The sequence below is a fragment of the Hyperolius riggenbachi genome, chromosome 6 (assembly GCF_040937935.1).
Source record: "Hyperolius riggenbachi isolate aHypRig1 chromosome 6, aHypRig1.pri, whole genome shotgun sequence".
NCBI classification, from domain to species: Eukaryota; Metazoa; Chordata; class Amphibia; order Anura; family Hyperoliidae; genus Hyperolius; species Hyperolius riggenbachi.
Window position 1 is genome coordinate 380678233 of NC_090651.1, and position 25934 is coordinate 380704166.

Below are 25934 nucleotides of genomic sequence, written 5' to 3' on the forward strand. Positions count from 1 at the left end.
ATCATACATGATTCCAAAATTTTTTTACAAATAAATAACTGCAAAGCGGGGTGTGCGTAATTAATCGGCCCCCTGAGTCAATACATTGTAGAACCACCTTTTGCAGTAATTACAGCTGCCAGTCTTTTAGGGTATGTCTCTACCAGCTTTGCACATCTAGAGACTGAAATCCTTGCCCATTCTTCTTTGCAAAACAGCTCCAGCTCAGTCAGATTAGATGGACAGCATTTGTGAACAGCAGTTTTCAGATCTTGCCACAGATTCTCGATTGGATTTAGATCTGGACTGGGCCATTCTAACACATAGATATGTTTTGTTTTAAACCATTCCATTGTTGCCCTGGATTTATGTTTAGGGTCATTGTCCTGCTGGAAGGTGAACCTCCACCCCAGTCTCAAGTCTTTTGCAGTCTCCAAGAGGTTTTCTTCCAAGTTTGCCCTGTATTTTCTCCATCCATCTTCCCATCAACTCTGACCAGCTTCCCTGTCCCTGCTGAAGAAATGCACCCCCTAGCATGATGCTGCCACCACCATATTTGACAGTGGGGATGGTGTGTTCAGAGTGATGTGCAGTGTTAGTTTTCTGCCACACATAGCGTTTTGCATTTTGGCCAAAAAGTTCCATTTTGGTCTCATCTGACCATAGCACCTTCTTCCACATGGTTGCTGTGTCCCCCACATGGCTTGTGGCAAACTGCAAACGGGACTTCTTATGCTTTCTGTTAACAATGGCTTTCTTCTTGCCGCTCTTCCATAAAGGCCAACTTTGTACAGTGCATGACTAAAAGTTGTCCTATGGACAGAGTCTCCCACCTGAGCTGTAGATCTCTGCAGCTCGTCCAGAGTCACCATGTGCATCTTGACTGCATTTCTGATCAGCGCTCTCCTTGTTCGGCCTGTGAGTTTAGGTGGTTGGCCTTGTCTTGGTAGGTTTACAGTTGTGCCATACTCCTTCCATTTCTGAATGATCGCTTGAACAGTGCTCCTTGGGATGTTCAAAGCTTTGGAAATCTTTTTGTAGCCTAAGCCTGCTTTAAATTTCTCAATAACTTGATCCCTGACCTGTCTTGGACCTGTCTTGTGTGTTCTTTGGACTTCACGGTGTTGTTGCTCCCAATATTCTCTTAGACAACCTCTGAGGCCCTCACAGAGCAGCTGTATTTGTACTGACATTAGATTACACACAGGTGCACTCTATTTAGTCATTAGCACTCATCAGGCAATGTCTATAGGAAACTGACTGCACTCAGATCAAAGGGGGCCGAATAATTATGCACACACCACTTTTCATTTATTTATTTGTAAAAAATGTTTGGAATCACGTATGATTTTCGTTCCACTTCTCATGTGTACACCACTTTGTGTTAGTCTTTCATGTGGAATTCCAATAAAATTGATTCATGTTTGTGGCAGTAATGTGACAAAATGTGGAAAACTTCAAGGGGGCCGAATACTTTTGCAACTCACTGTATATATATATATATATATATATATATATATATATATATATATATATATATATATATATATATATATATATATGTACTAAAGAGAAAATAGGATATCTAGCAAACAACCCTTAGTCTCACCCATTTCAATCAATAATATAAAGGCAAAGATGCGGGGAGCCAGAGAGTTGCAAAAGTGAAAAACATTTATTACTACCATTTAAATATTCAGCATTAGAACATGATTACAAAACCACCCATCTCATTAAAAATCAAAAATGACTGAGTCCCCTAGTGTAAGGATGGAGTGGGATGTGGGTGTCAAAAACACCCTCTAGTGAAAAGATACAGGAGACAAAAGTGGGAGCCCAATGGTGTAGTATGTCAGAAACAATGGAACGTAATAAAAGTCAGACACTACTCACAAAGGTGGGTTGCAGAGGGGCAACCGACCACAGAAAGCAGGTGGTCCCTAGGGACCTGAATGCGGTCGCTCTCCTTGGTAAAAGAAAGGGGACAGATGTCTGCCGTGGCCGTAGCCACGTGTGGTCTGTACTCACCCCTCAGACGGGTGAGGTAAGGGGGTATGATTGCACAATAAGGGTATAAGAGGCGCCCTGGTGAATCTGTCATTTAGTTTGGCACTGTTATTGGCCTGAGGAAGCGGGCTCTGACCCGTGAAACGCATTGCCTGCGCTACCAATACAAACCTTTGTTAAATACAAAGATTTTTTTCGTCACTGAGATAAGCTACCTCAAATTTATTTCCCGTTTTTAAACTGCTTTTAGATGCTTTTATTACACCAGGGCGCCTCTTATACCCTTATAGTGTAAGGACGGGCACCATGTTGTTATTGGGGTGCACTCCGTTTAAATCTATTTAGATATTTCTTCAGTTCCCTCTTTACTATTGTCCTCCTCAGACTATAGGGATGCTGTCTGGGTGTCTCTATAACTCCAAAAAGGTGGTGGACCTCTTAACGCTCCTCATTACGCGCACAAAGGTGCGCACCCCGGATAGATATAACCAGTCTCTGTATGCTATACTGGCTTATGCCAGACTCACGTGACTTTTCGGTGTTCTTCCCTTTTTAGTTCTCCAGCGGATACTTCCAGCATCGGGCTTCGCTGGTTTCCCTGCGTGCTGGGTAGGAGCTCCGAGATACGCAATAGAGGAAGCGAGGACCTCCACTCTCTCCCCCGGTACCACGCTAGAATCTTTGAAAACAAGTACAAGCCTCTACCCGGCATGCAGGGAAACCAGCAAAGCCCGATGCTCAGGGCACCAGCACTCAAGGGCACATGCGCCCTGTCGCCCCGCTGTCTCTCCCTGCATCCTCTCTGTCTGCAATTAGAGCAGGACTACAAGAACATGGTCGCCGATGTCCACAAATGCGGACATTCAGCGGCCATTTTCTTGTAGCCCTGCTCTAACTACAGATGGAGCGGAGGCGGGGAGAGAAGAGTGGCATCGGCGCTGGAGCATGGAAGTCAGGTGAGTCAGTCTCTGCCCGGCCCGCTGCCGCAGAAGGGGGCGGGGGGGGAGTGACTACACTGGGGATACTACCTACACTGGGGGCATACTACCTACACTGGGCATAGTACCTACACTGGGGGCATACTGCCTACACTGGGGGCATACTGCCTACACTGGGGGCATATTACCTACACTGGAGGCATACTACCTACACTGGGGGCATATTACCTACACTGGAGGCATACTACCTACACTGGGGGCATACTGCCTACACTGGGGGCATACTGCTACACTGGGGGCATACTGCCTACACTGGGGGCGTACTACCTACACTGGGGTCATACTACCTACACTGGGCATACTACCTACACTGGGCATACTACCTTCACTGGGTGCATGCTACATACACTGGGGGCATACTGCCTACACTGGGAGCACACAACTACACTGGGGGCATACTGCCTACACTGGGGGCACACTACCTACACTGGGGTCATACTACCTACACTGGGGGCATTCTACCTACACTGGGGGCATACTACCTACACTGGGGGCATACTACCTACACTGGGGGCAACTATACTACCTACACTGGGGGCAACTATGCTACCTATACAGGGGCAACTATACTACTTACACTGGGGGCAACTATACTAGCTACCTATACTGGGGCAACTATACTACCTATACTGAGGGCTACTATACTAGCTACCTTTACTGTGGCTACTATACTACCTATGCTTAGCTACCTGCACTGAGGGCACCTACACATGATATCCTATACTAAGGGGAACCTATACATGGCTACCTACCTACCTATACTGAGTCTGAGGGCATTTTTTGGGGAGGGACACACCACAGCTATAACCAGGGATGCTCATCCGGATCCGGGTACCCGGGTAAACCCGGGTATCTGACCATTTTTCTGCTATCCGGGTCTAATCCGGATCCGGATACCTGGGCCCAGATCTGGATAGCTATCTGTGGATATCTGGCCGCATAACCCGGGTACCCGCGGATATCTGGATCCAGGTAGTGAAAGTAAGGAGAAGATGTCATTGAGCCAATCAGAGGGCTCCCAGCAGAAGCCCTAGCAACCAATCACAGAGGGGAACACTGGCCAGCCCCACCTGACCTCATTGAGCCAATCAGAGGCCTCCCAGCCTAAGCCCTGGCACCCAATCACAGAAGGGAACCCTGGCCAGCCCCCCGTATAGTAAGGAGGGCTGGCATGATGAGACAGATCGTCTTTGCTTGTGTGGCTGGCTGGCTGGTCACTGACAGACTTGCTCCAGTGCTGTTGGCTTAGCAAGTGCTGTATACAGTAATAAACCTAAAGCTTTGAGTGCTAAACACCTTCACTACACTATATTTTATACATATATTGTTTTTTTTAGCTAGCTAGCTTGTAATTGTTTGATTTCATTCCCTCAGTTAGGTCCTGTCTGTGTCTGTGTGTGCTGTGCAGGCCAGCAGGACAGTATAGGGAATAGGAGGATTACTGTGTTATTGTATTGTAGTTAGTACTGCAGTTAGTTGTTATGGTGGCGGCCTAGCGGGTACACACGGTGCGTTCCCGCACTCAATTTCCCGCTCGATTCCCGTCGACTGATTTGCGTTTCAATGGATCATTAGGTTGATTCGCATGTAAAGTATGCCAAATTGACCTAACGATCCATCGAAACGCAAATCGGACATGTCGGAAATAATCGAGTCGACAGGAATCGAACGGGAAATCGAGTGCGGGAACGCACCATGTGTACCCACCATTAGACAGATAGTGCGCACTGTCTGTCCTCTACTCTGTCACTCCGTGCTGATTTGATTTAAAGTCCAACCCCGATTTTATTAAAGTAAAAGTACCCCACATCATCTGGTGACATCATCACGTATAAGTTGTACTATGTCTGCTGGCACCAGCAGCCGGGGGAGGGGCAGCAAGGGCAAGAGGACAGGGAGCAACATTATGGCCACCCTTAGAAGGTCTGCCGTGTCAGTGTCGACCCCAGCGGGCAGCCTACCCTCAGTCAGCGAGCTTTTCGCTCCAGGTGCCACGATTGAACTCAGGGCTGTTTGAGGAGGATGTGCTGGGTTTTGAGGAGGGATGAGCATGAGGAGGTCAAGAGGCTAAAGCAAGCTGGCGCTGGCTCCCACCACCACGGTGCCACAGGCCACTGCTGCTGATACCACCACCTATATTCAACCCAAAACACAATTGCGGTGTCATTTTTTGAAGGTGTCTGGGCTGAAAACTGTCATGTCCCAGTTGTGCGGTTGGACTTTGGACACAATGTGGGCTGCACAACCGTCGACCGCTGTCTGGAACCTATCCTGATGTTAATAATTTACAGGCCCTTTTTTTTTTTTTATTTATGTTAACAAAATAATAAATTAGTGTTTCCCTTTAAAAAAACATGATGCTACATGCATCATTTACCCTAAAAACACTTTTTAAAGCTATTTAACACACTCCAATGAGTTCTGGGTCACCATGAGCTTGCTGGTTAGTCTGTGCCTCTCGGATTCACAAGCCCTACTCCATAGAGCCAAATTAATCCATGCCATGCACTGATGAGGATCAAACAATCCGAAACAGTCTGTATGCATGTTGGATTATTATGGCTCTGTACAAATTAACAAGCTGACACATCATTGCAGTCCAGCGGTTCTGGAGGAGTGTTTAGCTTCTAAGGGTACAATGGTTAATTTGCATATATTCAGCAGTGTTGCTCTGGGAGACATCTCAAGCTCACTCCAACCTGAATTATCGCAAATTCTTTCTGTTTTAGGAAAGCAAACTTTTGTTTTTCTTAAAGCTATTTAAAGGGCACTTCCGGTTTTTCTATCCGGGTACCCGAATAGGTCGGGTACCAGTGGGTAATTTGGTTGGATATCACCCGGATCTGGGCGGGTATTAAAAAGTACTACCCAAGCAACCCTGGCTATAACGAGCGCTGCACATTGTTGGTGCTATATATGGGACTGTGTGTGTGTGTGCATGTGTGTATGCGCGCAAAGAGGATGGGGGGGCACCAAAATCCAGTTTCGCTCAGGGTGCAGTGAAACCTAAGGCCAGCCCTGCTTACAGGTGTCTTCACTGCATGCCGGTAGCGAGCTGAGATTAGGAGCAGTCTCTGTAATAATAATAATTCCTTTTTTTGTATAGCGCCTTTCTCCTGTCGGACTCAAAGCGCTTGCGAGGCAGCCACTAGAGCGCACTCAGTAGGCAGTAGCAGTGTTAGGGAGACTTGCCCAATGAACTCCTTACTGAATAGGTGCTGGCTTACCGAGTCAGAAGAGCCAGGATTTGAACCCAGGACTCCTACATCAGAGGCAGAGCCCTTAACCATTACACTATCCAGCCACTACTGTAAGGGAATGCTCCTAACCCCAGCTTGTTAAATAACTCGTATAAAACCTGTCCACAGAAGCAGTCAGTCAGATTCCAAACCAGCCACCATAGCCAAGAGAACAGAGATGTGCAAGGATGTCAGGGACAAGAGTGTAGACCTGCACAAGGCTGAAGTGGGATGTGGGCAGGGTGCAGGCTGTAGGCAGGGTGTGGGCTGGGGGCAGGGTGCTGGCTGTGGGCAGGGTGTGGGCTGGGGGTGGGGTGCTGGCTGTGGGCAGGGTGCTGGGTGAAGGCTGGGGGCAGGGGGCTGACTGGGGCAGGGTGCTGACTGTGGGCAGGGTGTGGGCTGGGGGTAGGGGGCTGGCTTTGGGCAGGGTGCTGGGTGCAGGCTGGGGGCAGGGGGCTGACTGGGGCAGGGTGCTGGCTGTGGGCAGGGTGCTGAGTGCAGGCTGGGGGCAGGGTGCTGACTGGGGCAGGGTGCTGGCTATGGGCAGGGTGTAGGCTGGGGGCAGGGTGCTGGCTGTGGGCAGGGTGCTGGGTGCAGGCTGGGGGCAGGGTGTTGACTGGGGTAGAGTGCTGGCTACGGGCAGGGTGTGGGCTGGGGGCAGGGTGCTGGGTGCAGGCTGGGGGCAGAGTGCTGACTGGGGTAGGGTGCTGGCTGTGGGCAGGGTGTGAGCTGGGGGAGGGGTGCTGGCTGTGGGCAGGGTGCTGGGTGCAGGCTGGGGGCAGGGTGCTGACTGGGGCAGGGTGCTGGCTGTGGGCAGGGTGTGGGCAGGGTGCTGGCTGTGGGCAGGGTGCTGGGTGCAGGCTGGGGGCAGGGTGCTGTCTGGGGCAGGGTGCTGGCTTTGGGCAGGGTGTGGGCTGGGGGCAGGGTGCTGGCTGTGGGCAGGGTGCTGGGTGCAGTCTGGGGGCAGGGTGTTGACTGGGGCAGGGTGCTGGCTGTGGGCAAGGTGTGGGCTGGGGGCAGGGTGCTGGCTGTGGGCAGGGTGCTGGGTACAGGCTGGGGGCAGGGTGTTGACTGGGGCAGGATGCTGGTTGTGGACAGGGTGTGGGCTGGGGGCAGGGTGCTGGCTGTGGGCAGGGCAGGGTGCAGGCTGGGGGCAGGGTGTTGACTGGGGCAGGGTGATGGCTGTGGGCAGGGTTTGGGCTGGTGGCAGGGTGCTGGGAGCAGGCTGTGGGCAGGGGGCTGACTTGGGCAGGGTGCTGGCTGTGGGCAGGGTGTGGGCTGGGGGCAGGGTGCTGGCTGTGGGCAGGGTGCTGGGTGCAGGCTGCGGGCAGGGTGCTGACTGAGGCAGGGTTCTGGCTGTGGGAAGGGTGTGGGCAGGGGGCAGGGTGCTGGCTGTGGACAGGGTGCTGGGTGCAGGCTGGGGGCACGGGGCTGACTGGGGCAGGGTGCTGGCTGTGGGGAGGGTGTGGGCTGGGGGCAGGGTGCTGGCTTTCGGCAGAGTGCTGGGTGCAGTCTGGGGGCAGGGTGCTGACTTGGGCAAGGTGCTGGCTCTGGGCAGGGTGTGGGCTGGGGGCAGGTGCTGGGTGCAGGCTGTGAGAAGGGGGCTGACTGGGGCAGGGTGCTGGCTGTGGGCAGGGTGCTGGGTGCAGTCTGGGGGCAGGGTGCTGACTTGGGCAAGGTGCTGGCTGGGGGCTGGGGGTAGGGTGCTGGCTGTGGGCAGGGTGCTGGGTGCAGGGTGCTGACTGGGGCAGGGTGCTGGGTGCAGGGTGCTGACTGGGGCAGGGTGCTGCTGGCTGTGGGCAGGGTGTGGGCTGGGGGCAGGTGCTGGGCGCAGGCTGTGAGAAGGGGGCTGGCTGGGGCAGGGAGCTGAATGGGGCAGGCTGGGGCAGGGTGCTGGCTGTGGGCAGGGTGCTTGCTTTGGGCAGGGTGTGGGCTGGGGGCAGGGTGCTGGGTGCAGGCTGAGAGAAGGGGGCTGGCTAGGACAGGGTGCTGGATGGGGCAGGCTGGGGCAGGGTGCTGGCTGTGGACTGGGTGCTCAGGTTCACGGTGCCATTTCAGATCTCCGATCTGCGGCGACCGGTCCTCGTCACTGTATTGTCTCCATGACTCTCCTGATGCCACCCCCACCTCCACCTGAGCATCCTTTCTGTTCAAGTACCTTACCTCAGATCAGCGTGGGGGCACATGCTACCCATGCCCAGCATACTTTGAATGCAGGAAGAGACCAATGACATCACTTCTGCATTTGAAATACATACACCAGGTGCAGGTAGCACGTGCAACCTTTCTGTCTCTGCTGTCACCACTGATCTGGGGTCTGGTACTTGAATGAAGAGGATGCTGAGGCAGTGGCAGCAGCACCAGGAGGGGAGGCAGCCAGCACAGTAGAGAGCACTGGTGTGGGGACAGGTATGGCACCCATCTAGATACACCACTGGGTAGGGGTTAAGGTACTTTATTATAGAAGTTGGTTTAGTAATTAGGCCAGTGTTTCTCAAACTTGTCCTCGTAACTCCCCAACGAGGCATGTTTTGCAGGCAACCTCACCCATGCACAGGTGGGGCAATTAGGGTCTCAGCTACATGGAATCCACCTAGCTGAGACACTAATTACTCCACCTGTGCATAGGTGAGGTTGCCTGCAAAACATGCACTGTTGGGTAGTCACGAGGACAGGTTTGAGAAACACTGACTGAATTAGGCAGTTAGGTCTATGAGAGAGTGTGTGGACCAAAAAGTGGTTAGGACTAGCTCGGATTGGTAAGTGAGGAATTAGGAAGTGGATAGGGATGGCAGAAAGATGTGGAGTGTCCTTACCTGGCACTGGCAGCCGACAGAGGATAAGTGTCCAGCCTGCTCCATTTTAGTCCAAGTTAGCATGTTAGGATACATGGGGGTAGTGATGTTCTTTTCTTCAACTGTTTGCATGATTTCATCTGTCATTGCGGACTTGGCAGTGGAGAGTCTGCAGAGATCTTTTATGTTTATCTGGTGATGTTAGAAGACCCGTCTTGGCCGAAGGTCCTTCAATTAAAGTGAATCATCAATGTGTATTGGACGGTGATAGATAACAACACACAGTCATCCCTGAGTAGTTGTTTGCATTAGAGGCAGGGCCAGTTTAACCCATGGGGCAAAGGTAACCTGGGGCCCCCATCCCTCAGAAAAATGTTACTGCCCAGATGCTGAACTGAGCCGACCTCCCCCCTCATCTATTCACATTGACAAAGATCTCTACAAGCAGGGTTCCAGCATGACAGCAGCATTTGTAGTTTACCTGTCTCAGCTTCTGTGCTGGAGCCGCTTGCCCATGTTCATTCCACTTCCTGTGTGACCCGGCGCATCATATCATGTTTCAAATGCGCTGGGTCACACAGGAAGTAGAATGAAGACGCTCCAGCACAGCAGCCGAGACAAGTAAACTACAAATGCTGCTGTCGTGCTGGAGCCCCGCTAGTGGAGATCTTTGTCAGTGTGGATCAATTAAAGGTCAGGCCGGGATTCTGGCAGCATATGGGGGGGGGGGGGGGGGGGGGCGCGGCTGGTGCGATCACAGTGTTAAGGCAAGGGGAGGCGCGGGGCCTTGAGCAGTGCTCGGGGTCCTGGGGCAATTGCCTCCCTTGCCTTAATGCAAGCGCTGGCCCTAATTAGAGGGACAGTTGTTGGCTGTGCTCTCATAGTTTTGGTGACCTCCACATCCCTCTCTTGGGTCTTTTGGAACTTTAGTTTATTGTTCATATGTTTATAATATTGTAAGTTATGCTTTAATATTTTGCAATAAAGGGCTGCTTGGCCACTTACATCCAACCTGGCAGTCCTTGTGTATTTACAGTAGCTTTGGTGGAGAGTGGTATTGTGTTACATAATGTTGTGGTATCATCCTGAGCTTCTGAGCAAATACACACATCAGGTGTCTACTGATGAGATTTTCATTTTTTTTTTCTCAAGAAGATTAAAATAACAGATGACACCCTGGCAGTTATTTGCATACGGTGGTGTACAGGAAGCAAAGCAGAAGGAAATCAAATTAGGGAATTTTTTGGGGATCTGCAAATTTGACTTAATTTTCATAATTAATAACTAGCTGACCTTAATGAAATGTTCACACCCAACCTGCAAGCAGTATAAATATGGAGATTTATCCTCCTCTTTCCAGCAGCTTTTAAGACAAGAGCAACTTTTCACCAGATAGAAGATCCTGAAGTCATCCATCATGTCATCTCTGTTTGGGATAGTCGGTATTCTCTTTGCTCTGGTAGCATCTGGTAAGTGTATTATGATCACTTGTGAAATATACAGCATCATCTGTGTTATTAAAGGTACAGCATTATTGTTTATTCTAAGAGTAGTTTTTTTTTTTAATAGGAAAATCTATTTAACAAGGTAAACCTACTGGTATCTACAAATATGTTGTTACTATATCATTTTTTTAAATAACTTCAGATAATTTTTATATGTTTTATTTACATGCATTCAAACTTATAATTGATATATTTTAAAGTGTATCTCTGCATGTGTCAACAAGAAAGGACTGTACATCAGCAGTATAACCATTTTGTAAATGTTTGTTAGTAAAAATACATACTCTCTTTCCCTGAAAATAAGACCTACCCTGAAAAGCCCTAGCGGAAGTAAAAGAGGAGGAAGAGGCAGCCAGGCAGCAGGGACGCAGCAGTGCAGTGCAGCTCGGTCACTGGTCTTGTCATCCCAGCACACAGTAAGGTTATCAGCTGTGCAGGGACAGGGAAACACAAGGGATGGGGAGACAAGAGAGCGCTCCGTAGTGCATTAAATGGGGTATGCTAAATCAATAAAAACATGTAAATCATCACACTCACATTTAGTAATATAGTTCGCCTCTGCGCCTTGAACTCGTCCCGCGGGTCGCCTCGTACCATAGGTAGCCTGGCCAGGGCAAAAATGGTATGGATGGAATGAGAGGAGCGTCCGTATAGGGCAAGCGGCGCACAGACTCTGCCGTCTGACATCACTACCGGTTTCGGCGTAAGTCCACGCCTTCCTCAGGTGACGAACTTCATGGACGGCTGCGTATACATAGCATTGAACGCTTGGCAACAAGGTTGCCAAGGGGCGGCAATTCAAATGGAACAACTTTATTAACACAGTTTAAAAACGCGCATTCTGCTTCTTTCATGAAGCGCTAAGCGAACTTTAAGAATAATGGTAAAAGACAAGAAATAATAATAAAAGAAAAGAAATAACTCCTGCAGTTTTCACTACATTAAATGAGCTTACTGCATAAAATAAAAATGAACATAATGATGAATATAAATTAAACTAAATGCCTCAAGCCTGAGACTGTAGTGTATTGCGCATGACCTGATCACAGGCTCAATAGGCTAAAAAACCACAATAAATAAAAGTATAACTGAAAGCTCTGTGTCTGTACAATATGCATAAAACCTTCCAGGTTTCAATACACATAATAGCATCTTAAAAACAGATTGTTAATGAAAAAAATGTGTAATCCAACGCCACCTACTGGACTTTGGCTCACTGAAACAGGACTCAAAGAATGGTCTCAACACAACAGACCTTACTGAAGCCAAAAGGTAATGTAATATCTAAAAAATAATAAACAAAAACCAGACTACTTAGATGGGTAAATTGACAGTTGAACAAGCCCTCATCCTTACACAAAACATGTAAATGTGACAGATATAAAATTTGCATAGCAAACAACACAATCACTATTATTATAGTTATATGCAATTTATGAACTATATAAACACCAGATCCACAATCTGGTCTAATCCTGGGACAAGTGGTCCAGCCAAGACCAATTGTGGGCAAGGTTATCCATACTATGAAGATAACCACATGTGCCTCTATATCTGGGATGTTTAAATTAGATAGAGGTCAAATTTCTTCCATCTATACATCACTACATTTATCAAAAAAGTGGGAACAAACAGCTTTTGTATATAGAGAAGGATTATCAAAGACCAAAGCGAACTGAGACACTCAGCCAGGACCACAATGACAGGGAAAACGTTATGTCATGAAACTCTGTACTTCTAATTCCTCATTCAGACCCCTAGGCGATAAAGTATCTAAACGGAATATCCAATACATCTCCCGTTCACACAGTTTTTTATATCTAAGGCCCATAGTAAAAGTGTCCGGGATACATTCCAGGCCCATAATCTTTAGACTTTCAGGATTTCCCTGATGGTGTTGTGCAAAGTGACGTGGCACACTGTGTTTGTCTGATCTAGCTAAGATATTACACTTATGCTCGCCCAGACGGGTCCTCAGTTCCCGTGTGGTTCTGCCTACATATTTCTTATTACACCCACAGTATAGGAGATAAACCACAAATTTGGTGGCACAGTTTATAAATTGTTTCAGGGGTATAGCAGGGCCGCCCTGATTTGGTATGGCTTTTGCTCTATGTTCCATGAATCCACAGCAACCACACCTATTGGAGCCACATCTGAAGTTGCCAATGATACTGCTTTTTAGCCAGGCCGTTTTTTCATTTTTCCTCAAACTCACTTGACTGGGTGCAATAGTATTTTTCAATGATTTCGCTTTTTTGAAAATTATTTGTGGTGTCTCTGGTAGAAGATTCTTTATTATAGGGTCTTGTAGCAGTATTGGCCAATTATTCTTTATAATATTTTGAATTTTCCCAGAACTTCCTGTATATTTTGTTATGAAAGCGGGCCCACTTTTACATGCTGCAGATTTATTCCGCTCACTTCTTCTGTTCTCAGTTGTATCTGTCTGTTTTTCATACTCTAATCTGGCTGATTGTATGGACTGGTCAGTGTAGCCTTTTTCTCTAAACTTAGTGATTAGAATGTTCGATTGTGCTTGGTAATCCTGGTCCTTGCTACAATTCCGCCTCAGTCTGCACAACTGGCTTCTTGGTATATTGTTTTTCCATCTAGGATGGTGACAGCTTTCTGCATGAAGGTAGGAATTGCCTGCTGTTGGTTTGAAATGAGTACGTGTTTGTATCGTCAGATCGTGGTCAATGAAGAGTTCTAGATCCAGGAAGATTAATTCAGATTTATCAATGACATGGGTAAATTCTAGGCCAAAGCCATTTTCGTTACAGTAAGTGACAAATTCCAAGAACCTGTCTTTAGTGCCATCCCAGATAAGTAAAATATCGTCAATATATCTGGTGTAGAGCACAAGATTGGTCTTGAAAGGATGATCAGACCAGATATAATAGTGTTCCCAAAACGCCATGTATATATTAGCGAAACTTGGGGCAAATCCCGCCCCCATCGAAGTCCCGCATTTTTGTAAATAGTAATCCCCCATGAAACTGAAATAATTGTGCTCTAAAGCAAATTTTAAAAGATCCAGAATGAATTGGGCCTGTTCAGTATTTAGAGTTTCATCTTTGGATAAAAAATGTCTTACTGCCTCAAGGCCTTTGGTATGTGGTATACATGTATATAATGAACACACATCCAGGGATGCCCAGTGGTATTCCTTTTTCCACGTATAGTGTTTCAAAATTTCAAGTGCATGTAGGGAATCCCTGGTATATGATTCAGTGTGTTGAACAATGGGTTGTAGAAAATAGTCCACGTAATCTGATATGGGTACCATTATCCCCTCCATACCTGCCACAATAGGTCGTCCAGGTGGCTCCTCCAAGCTCTTATGAATCTTTGGTATATGGTAAAAGTATGGAATGAGTGGATTTCTAGGCTTAAGGAAAGTGTACTCCTCTTTATTAATAATTTCCCTAGTCATCCCATCATCAAGGATCGCAATCAGATCTCTTGAAATTTCCTGTGTAGGATCCTTCTTCAGTTTCATATAAACATTAGCATCACTGAGTAGTCTTTCTCCCTCTATTTTGTATTTAGAAAAGTCCTGAATGACAATGCCCCCCCCCCTTTATCTGCTTGGCGGATGACAATGTCTCTGTTGTTCTTTAACAACTCAAGTGACTCTTGCTCCTTTTTATTGAGGTTGTGTAATTTTTTGTTTTTGTTTTCAGTTTTACAGAGTGAGTTGAATTGGTCCATCACCACTTGATAGTATGTGTTTATGTGTGAACCTTTGGCATGTGTTGGATAAAACACAGAAGTTGGTCTAAAGTTGGTGTGTTTAATGGATTCATTCACATAGACATGATCAATTCCCAGGTTCTCATCAAGTGCCTCTAAACCTATTTCGTCGAGAAATTGCCACTCATTTACTCCGGGATCCAGATTTTGAGTGATATCCTGGACAGGTATTTCAACAGAATTTTGGCTCTTTTTGTCTTTAATTGCAAAAAACCTTTTTAGAGTGATGGCTCTTATGAACCTATGGAGGTCTTTGAATAAATTGAAAGAATTCGGTTGGCACATAGGTGCAAAATTAAGGCCCTTCTGTAGTAATTTTAAATCGCTTGCAGTCAGGCTGTAGGAGGATAGATTGTATATTTTTATGGTGGAAGTTCCATCTAGGGATTTTGTGCTCTTACTTTTTTTGAGCTGGACTCTCCTGCCCCCCCTGGCTCCTCGTTTTCTTCTCTTGATAGACCCCTTTTCTGTGCCATAGGGGTGTTGTGCCGGCCTAAAAAATGGTTACTGGCATGATTGTTAACAAGGTCCTGCCCTGGGTCTCTGACTGCTTCCCCAGTGAAGTCTACCCAATTTGTGAGATCTTTCTCCCCACTAGTGGCCTGACCTATGGTGTTTTCTTTTGTTTCGGAAGGCCCCGTGTTTAGATTTTTTATTTTGTTTGTCCATGCATTTTCCATATGCGCAGATATTGATTTTTGGTGTCCCAGCACATCCTCAGTGAGTTTATGAGCACCATATTTTGAAGCATAATTTTTACGCCTGAAAGGGGAGAAATTCCTTTCTCTGTAGTGATAGGAATGTATCCCGGACACTTTTACTATGGGCCTTAGATATAAAAAACTGTGTGAACGGGAGATGTATTGGATATTCCGTTTAGATACTTTATCGCCTAGGGGTCTGAATGAGGAATTAGAAGTACAGAGTTTCATGACATAACATTTTCCCTGTCATTGTGGTCCTGGCTGAGTGTCTCAGTTCGCTTTGGTCTTTGATAATCCTTCTCTATATACAAAAGCTGTTTGTTCCCACTTTTTTGATAAATGTAGTGATGTATAGATGGAAGAAATTTGACCTCTATCTAATTTAAACATCCCAGATATAGAGGCACATGTGGTTATCTTCATAGTATGGATAACCTTGCCCACAATTGGTCTTGGCTGGACCACTTGTCCCAGGATTAGACCAGATTGTGGATCTGGTGTTTATATAGTTCATAAATTGCATATAACTATAATAATAGTGATTGTGTTGTTTGCTATGCAAATTTTATATCTGTCACATTTACATGTTTTGTGTAAGGATGAGGGCTTGTTCAACTGTCAATTTACCCATCTAAGTAGTCTGGTTTTTGTTTATTATTTTTTAGATATTACATTACCTTTTGGCTTCAGTAAGGTCTGTTGTGTTGAGACCATTCTTTGAGTCCTGTTTCAGTGAGCCAAAGTCCAGTAGGTGGCGTTGGATTACACATTTTTTTCATTAACAATCTGTTTTTAAGATGCTATTATGTGTATTGAAACCTGGAAGGTTTTATGCATATTGTACAGACACAGAGCTTTCAGTTATACTTTTATTTATTGTGGTTTTTTAGCCTATTGAGCCTGTGATCAGGTCATGCGCAATACACTACAGTCTCAGGCTTGAGGCATTTAGTTTAATTTATATTCATCATTATGTTCATTTTTATTTTATGCAGTAAGCTCATTTAATGTAGTGAAAACTGCAGGAGTTATTTCTTTTCTTTTATTATTATTTCTTGTCTTTTACCATTATTCTTAAAGTTCGCATAGCGCTTCATGAAAGAAGCAGAATGCGCGTTTTTAAACTGTGTTAATAAAGTTGTTCCATTTGAATTGCCGCCCCTTGGCAACCTTGTTGCCAAGCGTTCAATGCTATGTATACGCAGCCGTCCATGAAGTTCGTCACCTGAGGAAGGCGTGGACTTACGCCGAAACCGGTAGTGACGTCAGACGGCAGAGTCTGTGCGCCGCTTGCCCTATACGGACGCTCCTCTCATTCCATCCATACCATTTTTGCCCTGGCCAGGCTACCTATGGTACGAGGCGACCCGCGGGACGAGTTCAAGGCGCAGAGGCGAACTATATTACTAAATGTGAGTGTGATGATTTACATGTTTTTATTGATTTAGCATACCCCATTTAATGCACTACGGAGCGCTCTCTTGTCTCCCCATCCCTTGTGTTTTACAGTCACTGGCACCATCCGGTTCACGAGAGCAGCACCGAGTGCATTGTTAAAGGGCCAGTGCTAATTTGTTTGAGCGCAAGTTCTCTCTCTCTCTCCTGTGCAGGGACAGGGGCCTGATCAGTACATTGCACAGGCAGAAGAGGCGGAGACACATCAGTGCAGTGCAGTGCAGCTCGGGCACCGGTCCTGTCGTCCCAGCACACAGCATGGTTATCAGCTGTACAGGAATGGCAAGGAGCCTAATCAGTACGTTACACAGGAGGAAGAGGCAGCCAGCCAGCGGGAACACAGCAGTGCAGTAATGATCGGGCATCGGTCTTGTCATCCCAGCACACAGCAGGGTTACCAGCTGTGCAGGGACGGGGAGGAGCCTGGCCAGTACATTGCACAGGAGGAAGAGGCAGCCAGCCAGCGGGGACACAGCGGTGCAGTAATGATCGGGCATCGGTCCTGTAATCCCAGCACACAGCAGGGTTATCAGCTGTGCAGGGACGGTGAGGAGCCTGATCAGTACATTACACAAGAGTAAGAGGCGGGGACACAGTGGTGCAGTGCTGATCAGATCAGGCATTGGTCCTGTCATCCCAGCACACAGCAGGGTTATCAGTTGTGCAGGGACAGGGGAGGAGCCTGATCAGTACATTACACAGGAGGAAGAGGCAGCCAGCAGGTGGGAACACAGCAGTGCAGTAATGATCAGGCATCGGTCCTGTAATCCCAGCACACATGAACAACAAAGTACCCTCTGTGTGAGGGGACCACTAATAAAACTTAACTTTTAATAATGATTTATTAAAATACGCTATCTAACTGCTTTCATAACAAATGCATTCTCTGTATACACAACTGAGCTAGGGGTACATTATAAGTACACAGTGTGATCAAAATCACACCCCTTCAGCTCAGTGGTCTAATAAAGTATATTACACAATACCCCCCACCAGAAATAAACCCAACTTGTTTCAGTTCTAAAATGAAGCTTTTTCAAATATTAATATCAAGAAAATAGTAGAAAAGCACTGGTCAATTCTGCAACTGGATCCACAATTGTGTAAAATTATATCTCCATACCCCCAATTTACTTATAGAAGGGGGAGAAACCTGGGCGATTCCTTGACACACTCTTATTTACCCCCAAAAGGTGTTAAATTTAAAGAAAAGGACCTGGTTGAATCCAGTGCTGAATGGCATGCATAGATGTGGCAAATGCAAAGCCTGTATTAATGTAGAAAAGTGCAAACAATTTATAGCACCTAAAGATAACAGAATATATTGACTTTTTGACTTTTTCACTTGTGATACGGAGGGAGTGATATATGCCATCAAGTGCCCATGTTCATATTTATATATTGGAGAAACTACAAGAGCGGTGAAAACCAGAATCCTGGAACACCTCTTTTAAACATAAAAGAAATACATCAGTAGCAAGACATTTTGTAGAGATGCATGGGGGTGATCCTAATTTGTTATGGTTCTGGGCAGGGGCGTAACAATAGGCCCCGCAGCGCCTGCGCCCGCGGGGGGGCCCGGCCCCCCCCTGGGGCCCGCTCGGGGCCGTTTTTTGGGGGCTGGAGGGGTGGCAGCATGAGGGGAAAGCCTTGCCCACAGTCGGCGGGGAGAGGGGAAGTTCCCCCCTCTCCCTCACCTCGGGGCTCTCCCTAGTGTTGGGCGAACAGTGTTCGCCACTGTTCGGGTTCTGCAGAACATCACCCTGTTCGGGTGATGTTCGAGTTCGGCCGAACACCTGACGGTGCTCGGCCAAACCGTTCGGCCATATGGCCGAACTAAGAGCGCATGGCCGAACGTTCCCCGAACGTTCGGCTAGCGCTGTGATTGGCCGAACGGGTCACGTGGTTCGGACCCGAACGCGCTCTGATTGGCCGAACTGTCACGTGGTTCGGGTAAATAAATACCCGAACCACGTCATATCTCCGCCATTTGTCTGTGGGTTTAGCTTTGGGTAGGCAGGCAGGGTAGTTCGCGCTCCAGCCACGCTAGCCAGGGTCCCCCCCAGTCATTGTGTGTCGCTGCTGGGAATAGTAGTACACCGCTCGCTCAGCATTCTGTTTACTGCCACTCTGTGTACCTCGCTCAGCCACACTATATAGCATTCTGTTTACTGCCACTCTGTGTCTGCTGGGAATAGTAGTACACCGCTTGCACAGCCACACTATATAGCATTCTGTTTACTGCCACTCTGTGTACCTCGCTCAGCCACACTATATAGCATTCTGTTTACTGCCACTCTGTGTCTGCTGGGAATAGTGGTACACCGCTCGCTCAGCCACACTATATAGCATTCTGTTCACTGTTCTGTGTCTGCTTGGAATAGTGGTACACCGCTCGTTCAGCCACACTATATAGCATTCTGTGTACTGTTCTGTGTCTGCTGGGAACAGTAGTACACCGCTCGTTCAGCCACACTATATAGCATTCTGTGTACTGTTCTGTGTCTGCTGGGAACAGTAGTACACCGCTCGCTCAGCCACACTATATAGCATTCTGTTCACTGTTCTGTGTCTGCTGGGAATAGTGGTACACCGCTCGCTCAGCCACACTATATAGCATTCTGTTCACTGTTCTGTGTCTGCTGGGAATAGTGGTACACCGCTCGCTCAGCCACACTATATAGCATTCTGTTTACTGTTCTGTGTCTGCTGGGAATAGTGGTACACCGCTCGCTCATCCACACTATATAGCATTCTGTTCACTGTTCTGTGTCTGCTGGGAATAGTGGTACACCGCTCGCTCAGCCACACTATATAGCATTCTGTTCACTGTTCTGTGTCTGCTGGGAATAGTGGTACACCGCTCGCTCAGCCACACTATATAGCATTCTGTTCACTGTTCTGTGTCTGCTGGGAATAGTGGTACACCGCTCGCTCAGCCACACTATATAGCATTCTGTTCACTGTTCTGTGTCTGCTGGGAATAGTGGTACACCGCTCGCTCAGCCACACTATATAGCATTCTGTTCACTGTTCTGTGTCTGCTGGGAATAGTGGTACACCGCTCGCTCAGCCACACTATATAGCATTCTGTTTACTGTTCTGTGTCTGCTGGGAATAGTGGTACACCGCTCGCTCATCCACACTATATAGCATTCTGTTCACTGTTCTGTGTCTGCTGGGAATAGTGGTACACCGCTCGCTCAGCCACACTATATAGCATTCTGTTCACTGTTCTGTGTCTGCTGGGAATAGTGGTACACCGCTCGCTCAGCCACACTATATAGCATTCTGTTCACTGTTCTGTGTCTGCTGGGAACAGTGGTACACCGCTCGTTCAGCCACACTATATAGCATTCTGTGTACTGTTCTGTGTCTGCTGGGAACAGTAGTACACCGCTCGTTCAGCCACACTATATAGCATTCTGTGTACTGTTCTGTGTCTGCTGGGAACAGTAGTACACCGCTCGTTCAGCCACACTATATAGCATTCTGTTCACTGTTCTGTGTCTGCTGGGAATAGTGGTACACCGCTCGCTCAGCCACACTATATAGCATTCTGTTCACTGTTCTGTGTCTGCTGGGAACAGTAGTACACCGCTCGTTCAGCCACACTATATAGCATTCTGTGTACTGTTCTGTGTCTGCTGGGAACAGTAGTACACCGCTCGTTCAGCCACACTATATAGCATTCTGTTCACTGTTCTGTGTCTGCTGGGAATAGTGGTACACCGCTCGCTCAGCCACACTATATAGCATTCTGTGTACTGTTCTGTGTCTGCTGGGAACAGTAGTACACCGCTCGTTCAGCCACACTATATAGCATTCTGTTCACTGTTCTGTGTCTGCTGGGAATAGTGGTACACCGCTCGCTCAGCCACACTATATAGCATTCTGTTCACTGTTCTGTGTCTGCTGGGAATAGTGGTACACCGCTCACCCGTCACTGTATAGCATTGTGCTCTGTGTCGCTGCTGGGAATAGTGGTACTGTATAGCATTTCTGTACTGCCACTGTACTGCTGCCAGTCAGCGTGTACTGTAAGGATAAGTGAAATGAGGAAGAAATCCGGTGAAAGAGGGAGGGGCAAGGGAAGAGGTGTTTCCCCTGACGGTTCACGTACAGGCCACAGGGGAGCACCCAAGAAAACCCACTCAATACCACCCATGTTGTCCAGGACAACAACCCTCACAAATCCAAAAGAACAGGACCAGATAATTACTTGGATGACCTCTCAAGCGTCCAGCAGTGGGTTAAGCAGCACCAGCACATCACGCACGAGGTCCGAGTCCTCAGCCAGTTACAAGGAGCCAGTGGGCACAAAGCTGACACAACCGGCAGCGACACCACGCACACAACTGCCAGATAACCAGTCCGATGAATTACCTCAGGACACAATGGGGTATTCGCAGGAGCTATTCCCAGCCCAACAAACTTCCACCTTTCAAAGGTCAATGGAGGAACAGCCAGAAATGTTGTGCCTGGATTCACAACCGTTAACTGTGGGAAATGTACCGCGCACTGAAATACGAGGCGAGTCCGAAGAGGACTCGGAAACCCAAATCCCAGAGCAATTTGGGCAGGAGGGGTTGCAATTGCAGGAGGTCGGCCGACAAGATCTGGAAGACGACGTTGGAGTGTGCTGCGCAGAGGTTGTTGTGGGGAGCTCTACTCCACGGCGGTGGCCCACAATGACATATGACGAGTTTGAGGAGATGGAAGAGGAGGGTATGGACAATGTGGACAGAGACCCAGATTTTGTTTGTGAACGAGAACATCGCCGTCGTAGCAGCAGCACAGATGAGTCTGTTGAAGAACACACTGCTGCACGAGTTCGCCTTGTGCCACAAGGTAGGCGGCGCGCAATTTCAGGCACCACAAGCGTGGAAGTTCAAGTGAGAGGCAAAAGAGGAGCAAACAGAAATCGCCAGCAAGGAGGCAGGTGCTCCAAAGTCTGGGCTTTCTTTGAAGACTGCACTGAGGATGTTACCATGGCGATTTGCAAGGTGTGCAAGACCCGCCTGAGCAGGGGGAAAAATATTAACAACCTCTCCACCACCAGCATGAGCCGTCACATGCTATCCAAACATCCCACTCTTTGGGCAAACGCGTCAGGACAGGGTACCAGAAACAACACTGCCTCCCTTGGGTTCACCAGACCCGCCTCAGCAGCAGCAGTAGCCCAGCCATTGCGTGGTTCACAACATTCACAAACATCAGACGACGCTGACACTGTCACTTTCCGGAGTAGTGCTCTTGAGGTCTCCCAGTGTTCATCAAACACAACAACCAACAGCCCTTCCGTGTGCAGCGCTACGGTTCAGTTGTCTGTGTCGGAGATGTTTGAGCGCAAGAGGAAATTGCCAGCAAATGACCCCCGGGCCGTGGCAGTAACAGCCAGCATAGCCAAGCTTCTGGCCTGCGAAATGCTGCCATATCGATTGGTGGAGACAAACAGCTTCAAGGGCATGATGTCAGTGGCCATCCCACGTTACGTGGTTCCCAGCCGCTACCACTTTGCACGCTCTGCAGTGCCTGAGTTGCATGAGCACGTGGTCAGCAAAATAACCCGAAGCTTGAAGAATGCCGTTGCCTGCAAGGTTCACCTCACCACTGACACCTGGACGAGTGCGTTCGGCCAGGGTAGATACATCTCCCTTACCGCGCACTGGGTGAACCTTGTGGAGCCTGGCAGCGATTCCTCACCTGCTACGGCACGGGTGTTGCCCACGCCACAAACAGCTGCACCGCCGTCCCTACCACTGGATAACAGCAGCACCTACCTCTCTGACTCCTTCTCCTCCAACGCATCTCAAAGCTGTACCTCATCCGGAAACGCTAACCCAGCAGCAGTAGGATCGTGGAAGCAGTGCAGCACAGCTGTTGGCATGCGTCAGCAAGCGTTGCTGAAGCTAATCTGCCTTGGGGATAAGCAGCACACAGGGGAGGAAATTTGGAGGGGAATAAAGGAACAGACGGATTTGTGGCTGGCACCGCTGGACCTGAAACCGGGCATGGTTGTGTGTGATAATGGGAGTAATCTCATTCGCGCTTTAAGGTTGGCTAAGCTGACACACATCCCTTGCCTGGCGCACGTGATGAACCTAGTAGTTCAGCGGTTCCTGAGGACATACCCAGGCGTGCCCGATCTGCTGTTGAAGGTGCGTCGAGTGTCCAAACATTGTAGAAATTCCAGTACTGCTTCGGGGGCACTCGCCAAGATGCAGGAGCGCTTCAATCTCCCCCACCATCGCTTGCTGTGTGATGTCCCTACGCGCTGGAATTCTACGCTGCACATGCTAGCCCGCTTTTGCGAGCAGAAGAGTGCAGTGGTCCAGTACATGACGGCGCAGTACCGAGGCGCATCCGGCCAGCTGCCAAGCTTCTGTGGATCCGATTGGGCCAACATGTTGGACCTCTGCCAAGTCCTCCAAAATTTTGAGCAATCCACGTTGCTTGTGAGCAGTGACAACTCTTCAGTCAGCATTACCATACCACTGCTGTGTTTACTGAAGAGGTCGATGTTAAAAATCAAGGAAACAGCTGTCATGATGCAACTGGGGGAATCTGAAGGAGAAAACGATCAGCGTGATGGTACCAACATCAGGCCATCCGCCTCAGGGAACGCTGGCCCCAGCAGCTATGACGAAGAAGAGGAGGAGGAACAGCTGGAGTTGGAGCAGGAATTTCATGCCACCACTGACGAGGGCCAGAGCGGTGCACGTTGGACTTCCACAATTCAACGCGAATGGTCAGCAGAAGCAGACCAGGAGGAAGGTGACGACTATGATGCATCACAACAACTATCACAACGCTCACAAGAGGATGATGAGGATTCTGGTAGGACTCTGGCACACATGGCTCAATTCATGCTAGACTGCATTGAACGTGACCCACGCATTGTGCGCATTCTGGACAACACCAATTACTGGGTTTATACCCTTCTGGATCCACGGTACAAACACAATGTTCCAAAACTGCTTGAAGAAAGAGTCAGACAGGTCAAAATGGAAGAATACCAGCAGGCCCTTGTGGAGACTTTAGAGAGGAGATTGACATCCTCCCCCTCCTCTAGCCAGTTGTACGCAGACAGACTGACTTCCGCAAACCCAGGACGACCAGGAGGGCAGCAAACAACGCAAGCCGCAGCTAGTACCCAAAAGGGAATGGTATCGGCAGTGTCCTTGGAGTGGGAAAATTTTCTGACACCCATGCAGCCGCAGCCCACTGAACAGCAAGCGTGCAGATCCACCTCCAACACCGATCGCCTGGAGAAGATGGTCAAGGACTACATGTCAGATGGCGTAGCTGTGTCGAACCATCCATCTGCACCCTTCAACTATTGGGTATCGAAGCTAGACACCTGGCACGAACTGGCAATGTACGCAATAGAGGTGCTGGCTTGCCCGGCAGCCAGCGTTATGTCGGAACGCTGTTTCAGTGCTGCCGGAGGCATCGTCACAGATCGGCGTATCCGCCTCTCTACAGACAATGCAGACCGTCTGACTCAAATTAAAATGAATCAATCCTGGATTGGAAATGACTACGCAACACTCCAGGACCCCAACCAAGTAACATGACCAATGAACATCTGGGATGGTGTTGCGTTTCCGGGCCCTGTTTATTGAACCTCTCATCTGTATTACATTTATGACTGCATGGCGGCAAAAAGCATTGCTGCTATATCCGCACGCTTTTTGTCCACATGCAAGGCCTGGGTTGTTGTGTCTCACAAAGCGTGGCCTTCTCCTCCTGCGCCTGCTCCTGTTCCATCACGTCTGCTGCTGCTGGGTTAGCGTTGCCGCGTGGTCCCTGTTTATTGAACCACTTATCTTTATTACATTTATGACTGCATGGCGGTACAAAGCATGCTATCCGCACGCTTCTTGCCCTCATGCAAGGCCTGGGTTGTTGTGTCTCACAAAGCGTGGCCTTCTCCTCCTGCGCCTCCTCCTGTTCCATCACGTCTGCTGCTGCTGGGTTAGCGTTGCCGCGTGGTCCCTGTTTATTGAACCACTTATCTTTATTACATTTATGACTGCATGGCCGTACAAAGCCTGCTATCCGCACGCTTCTTGCCCTCATGCAAGGCCTGGGTTGTTGTGTCTCACAAAGCGTGGCCTTCTCCTCCTGCGCCTGCTCCTGTTCCATCACGTCTGCTGCTGCTGGGTTAGCGTTGCCGCGTGGTCCCTGTTTATTGAACCACTTATCTTTATTACATTTATGACTGCATGGCGGTACAAAGCCTGCTATCCGCACGCTTCTTGCCCTCATGCAAGGCCGGGGTTGTTGTGTCTCACAAAGCGTGGCCTTCTTCTCCTCCTGCGCCACCCTCCTCCTGTTCCATCACGTGTGCTGCTGCTGGGTTAGCGTTACCGGTCCCTTTTCCTGGAACCTCTTATATGTATTACATTTATGACTGCATGCCGACAAAAAACATGTTACCTGTGCAAAGAAAACAGACATTTCCCGCATTTAAAAGACAGTTTTCCCTTTGAAACTTTAAAATCGATTTTCTCAAAAACTATAAGCTCTTTTTGCTAATTTTTTTTTCCTCTTGTACCCACTCCCAAGGTGCACATACCCTGCAAATTTGGGGTATGTAGCATGTAAGGAGGCTTTACAAACCACAAAAGTTCGGGTCCCCATTGACTTCCATTATGTTCGGAGTTCGGGTCGAACACCCGAACATCGCGGCCATGTTCGGCCTGTTCGGCCCGAACCCGAACATCTAGATGTTCGCCCAACACTAGCTCTCCCCTCTGCGCTCCCCTCCAGCTAGATATAGTGTGTAGGCAGCAGCGGCGGGCAGGATACATACCTTCTTCCTTGCGTTCCATCGACGCCTTCTCGCTCTAGCGGCTGACGTCACTTCCGCTTCCGGAAGTGACGTCAGCCGCTAGAGCGAGAAGGCGGCGATGGAACGCAAGGAAGAAGGTATGTATCCTGCCGCCGCTGCTGCCCACATTGCGATTTTCTGGTCACTGCTGCCCACATTACGATTTTCAGGTGTCTGCTGCCCACATTACGATTTTCAGGTGTCTGCTGCCCACATTACGATTTTCAGGTGACTGCTGCCCACATTGCGATTTTCAGGTGTCTGCTGCCCACATTACGATTTTCAGGTGACTGCTGCCCACATTGCGATTTTCTGGTCACTGCTGCCCACATTACGATTTTCAGGTGTCTGCTGCCCACATTACGATTTTCAGGTGTCTGCTGCCCACATTACGATTTTCAGGTGACTGCTGCCCACATTGCGATTTTCTGGTCACTGCTGCCCACATTACGATTTTCAGGTGTCTGCTGCCCACATTACGATTTTCAGGTGTCTGCTGCCCACATTACGATTTTCAGGTGACTGCTGCCCACATTGCGATTTTCTGGTCACTGCTGCCCACATTACGATTTTCAGGTGTCTGCTGCCCACATTACGATTTTCAGGTGTCTGCTGCCCACATTACGATTTTCAGGTGACTGCTGCCCACATTAC

The 25934-nt window shown here is 48.5% G+C and overlaps 1 protein-coding gene across 2 annotated transcripts in view; it reads left to right on the forward strand.

The window, feature by feature from the left end:
* Positions 1-25934, forward strand: part of LOC137523093 (uncharacterized) — a 249456-nt gene that overhangs the window by 59952 nt on the left and 163570 nt on the right. The window contains exon 2 of one of the 2 annotated variants that reach the window (XM_068243306.1): positions 10379-10487. In XM_068243306.1, coding sequence (XP_068099407.1) covers positions 10436-10487 — 52 coding nt within the window. In that variant the 5' untranslated portion in view covers positions 10379-10435. The remainder of the gene's footprint in view (positions 1-10378; positions 10488-25934) is intronic. The other variant, XM_068243308.1, reaches the window with a different exon arrangement.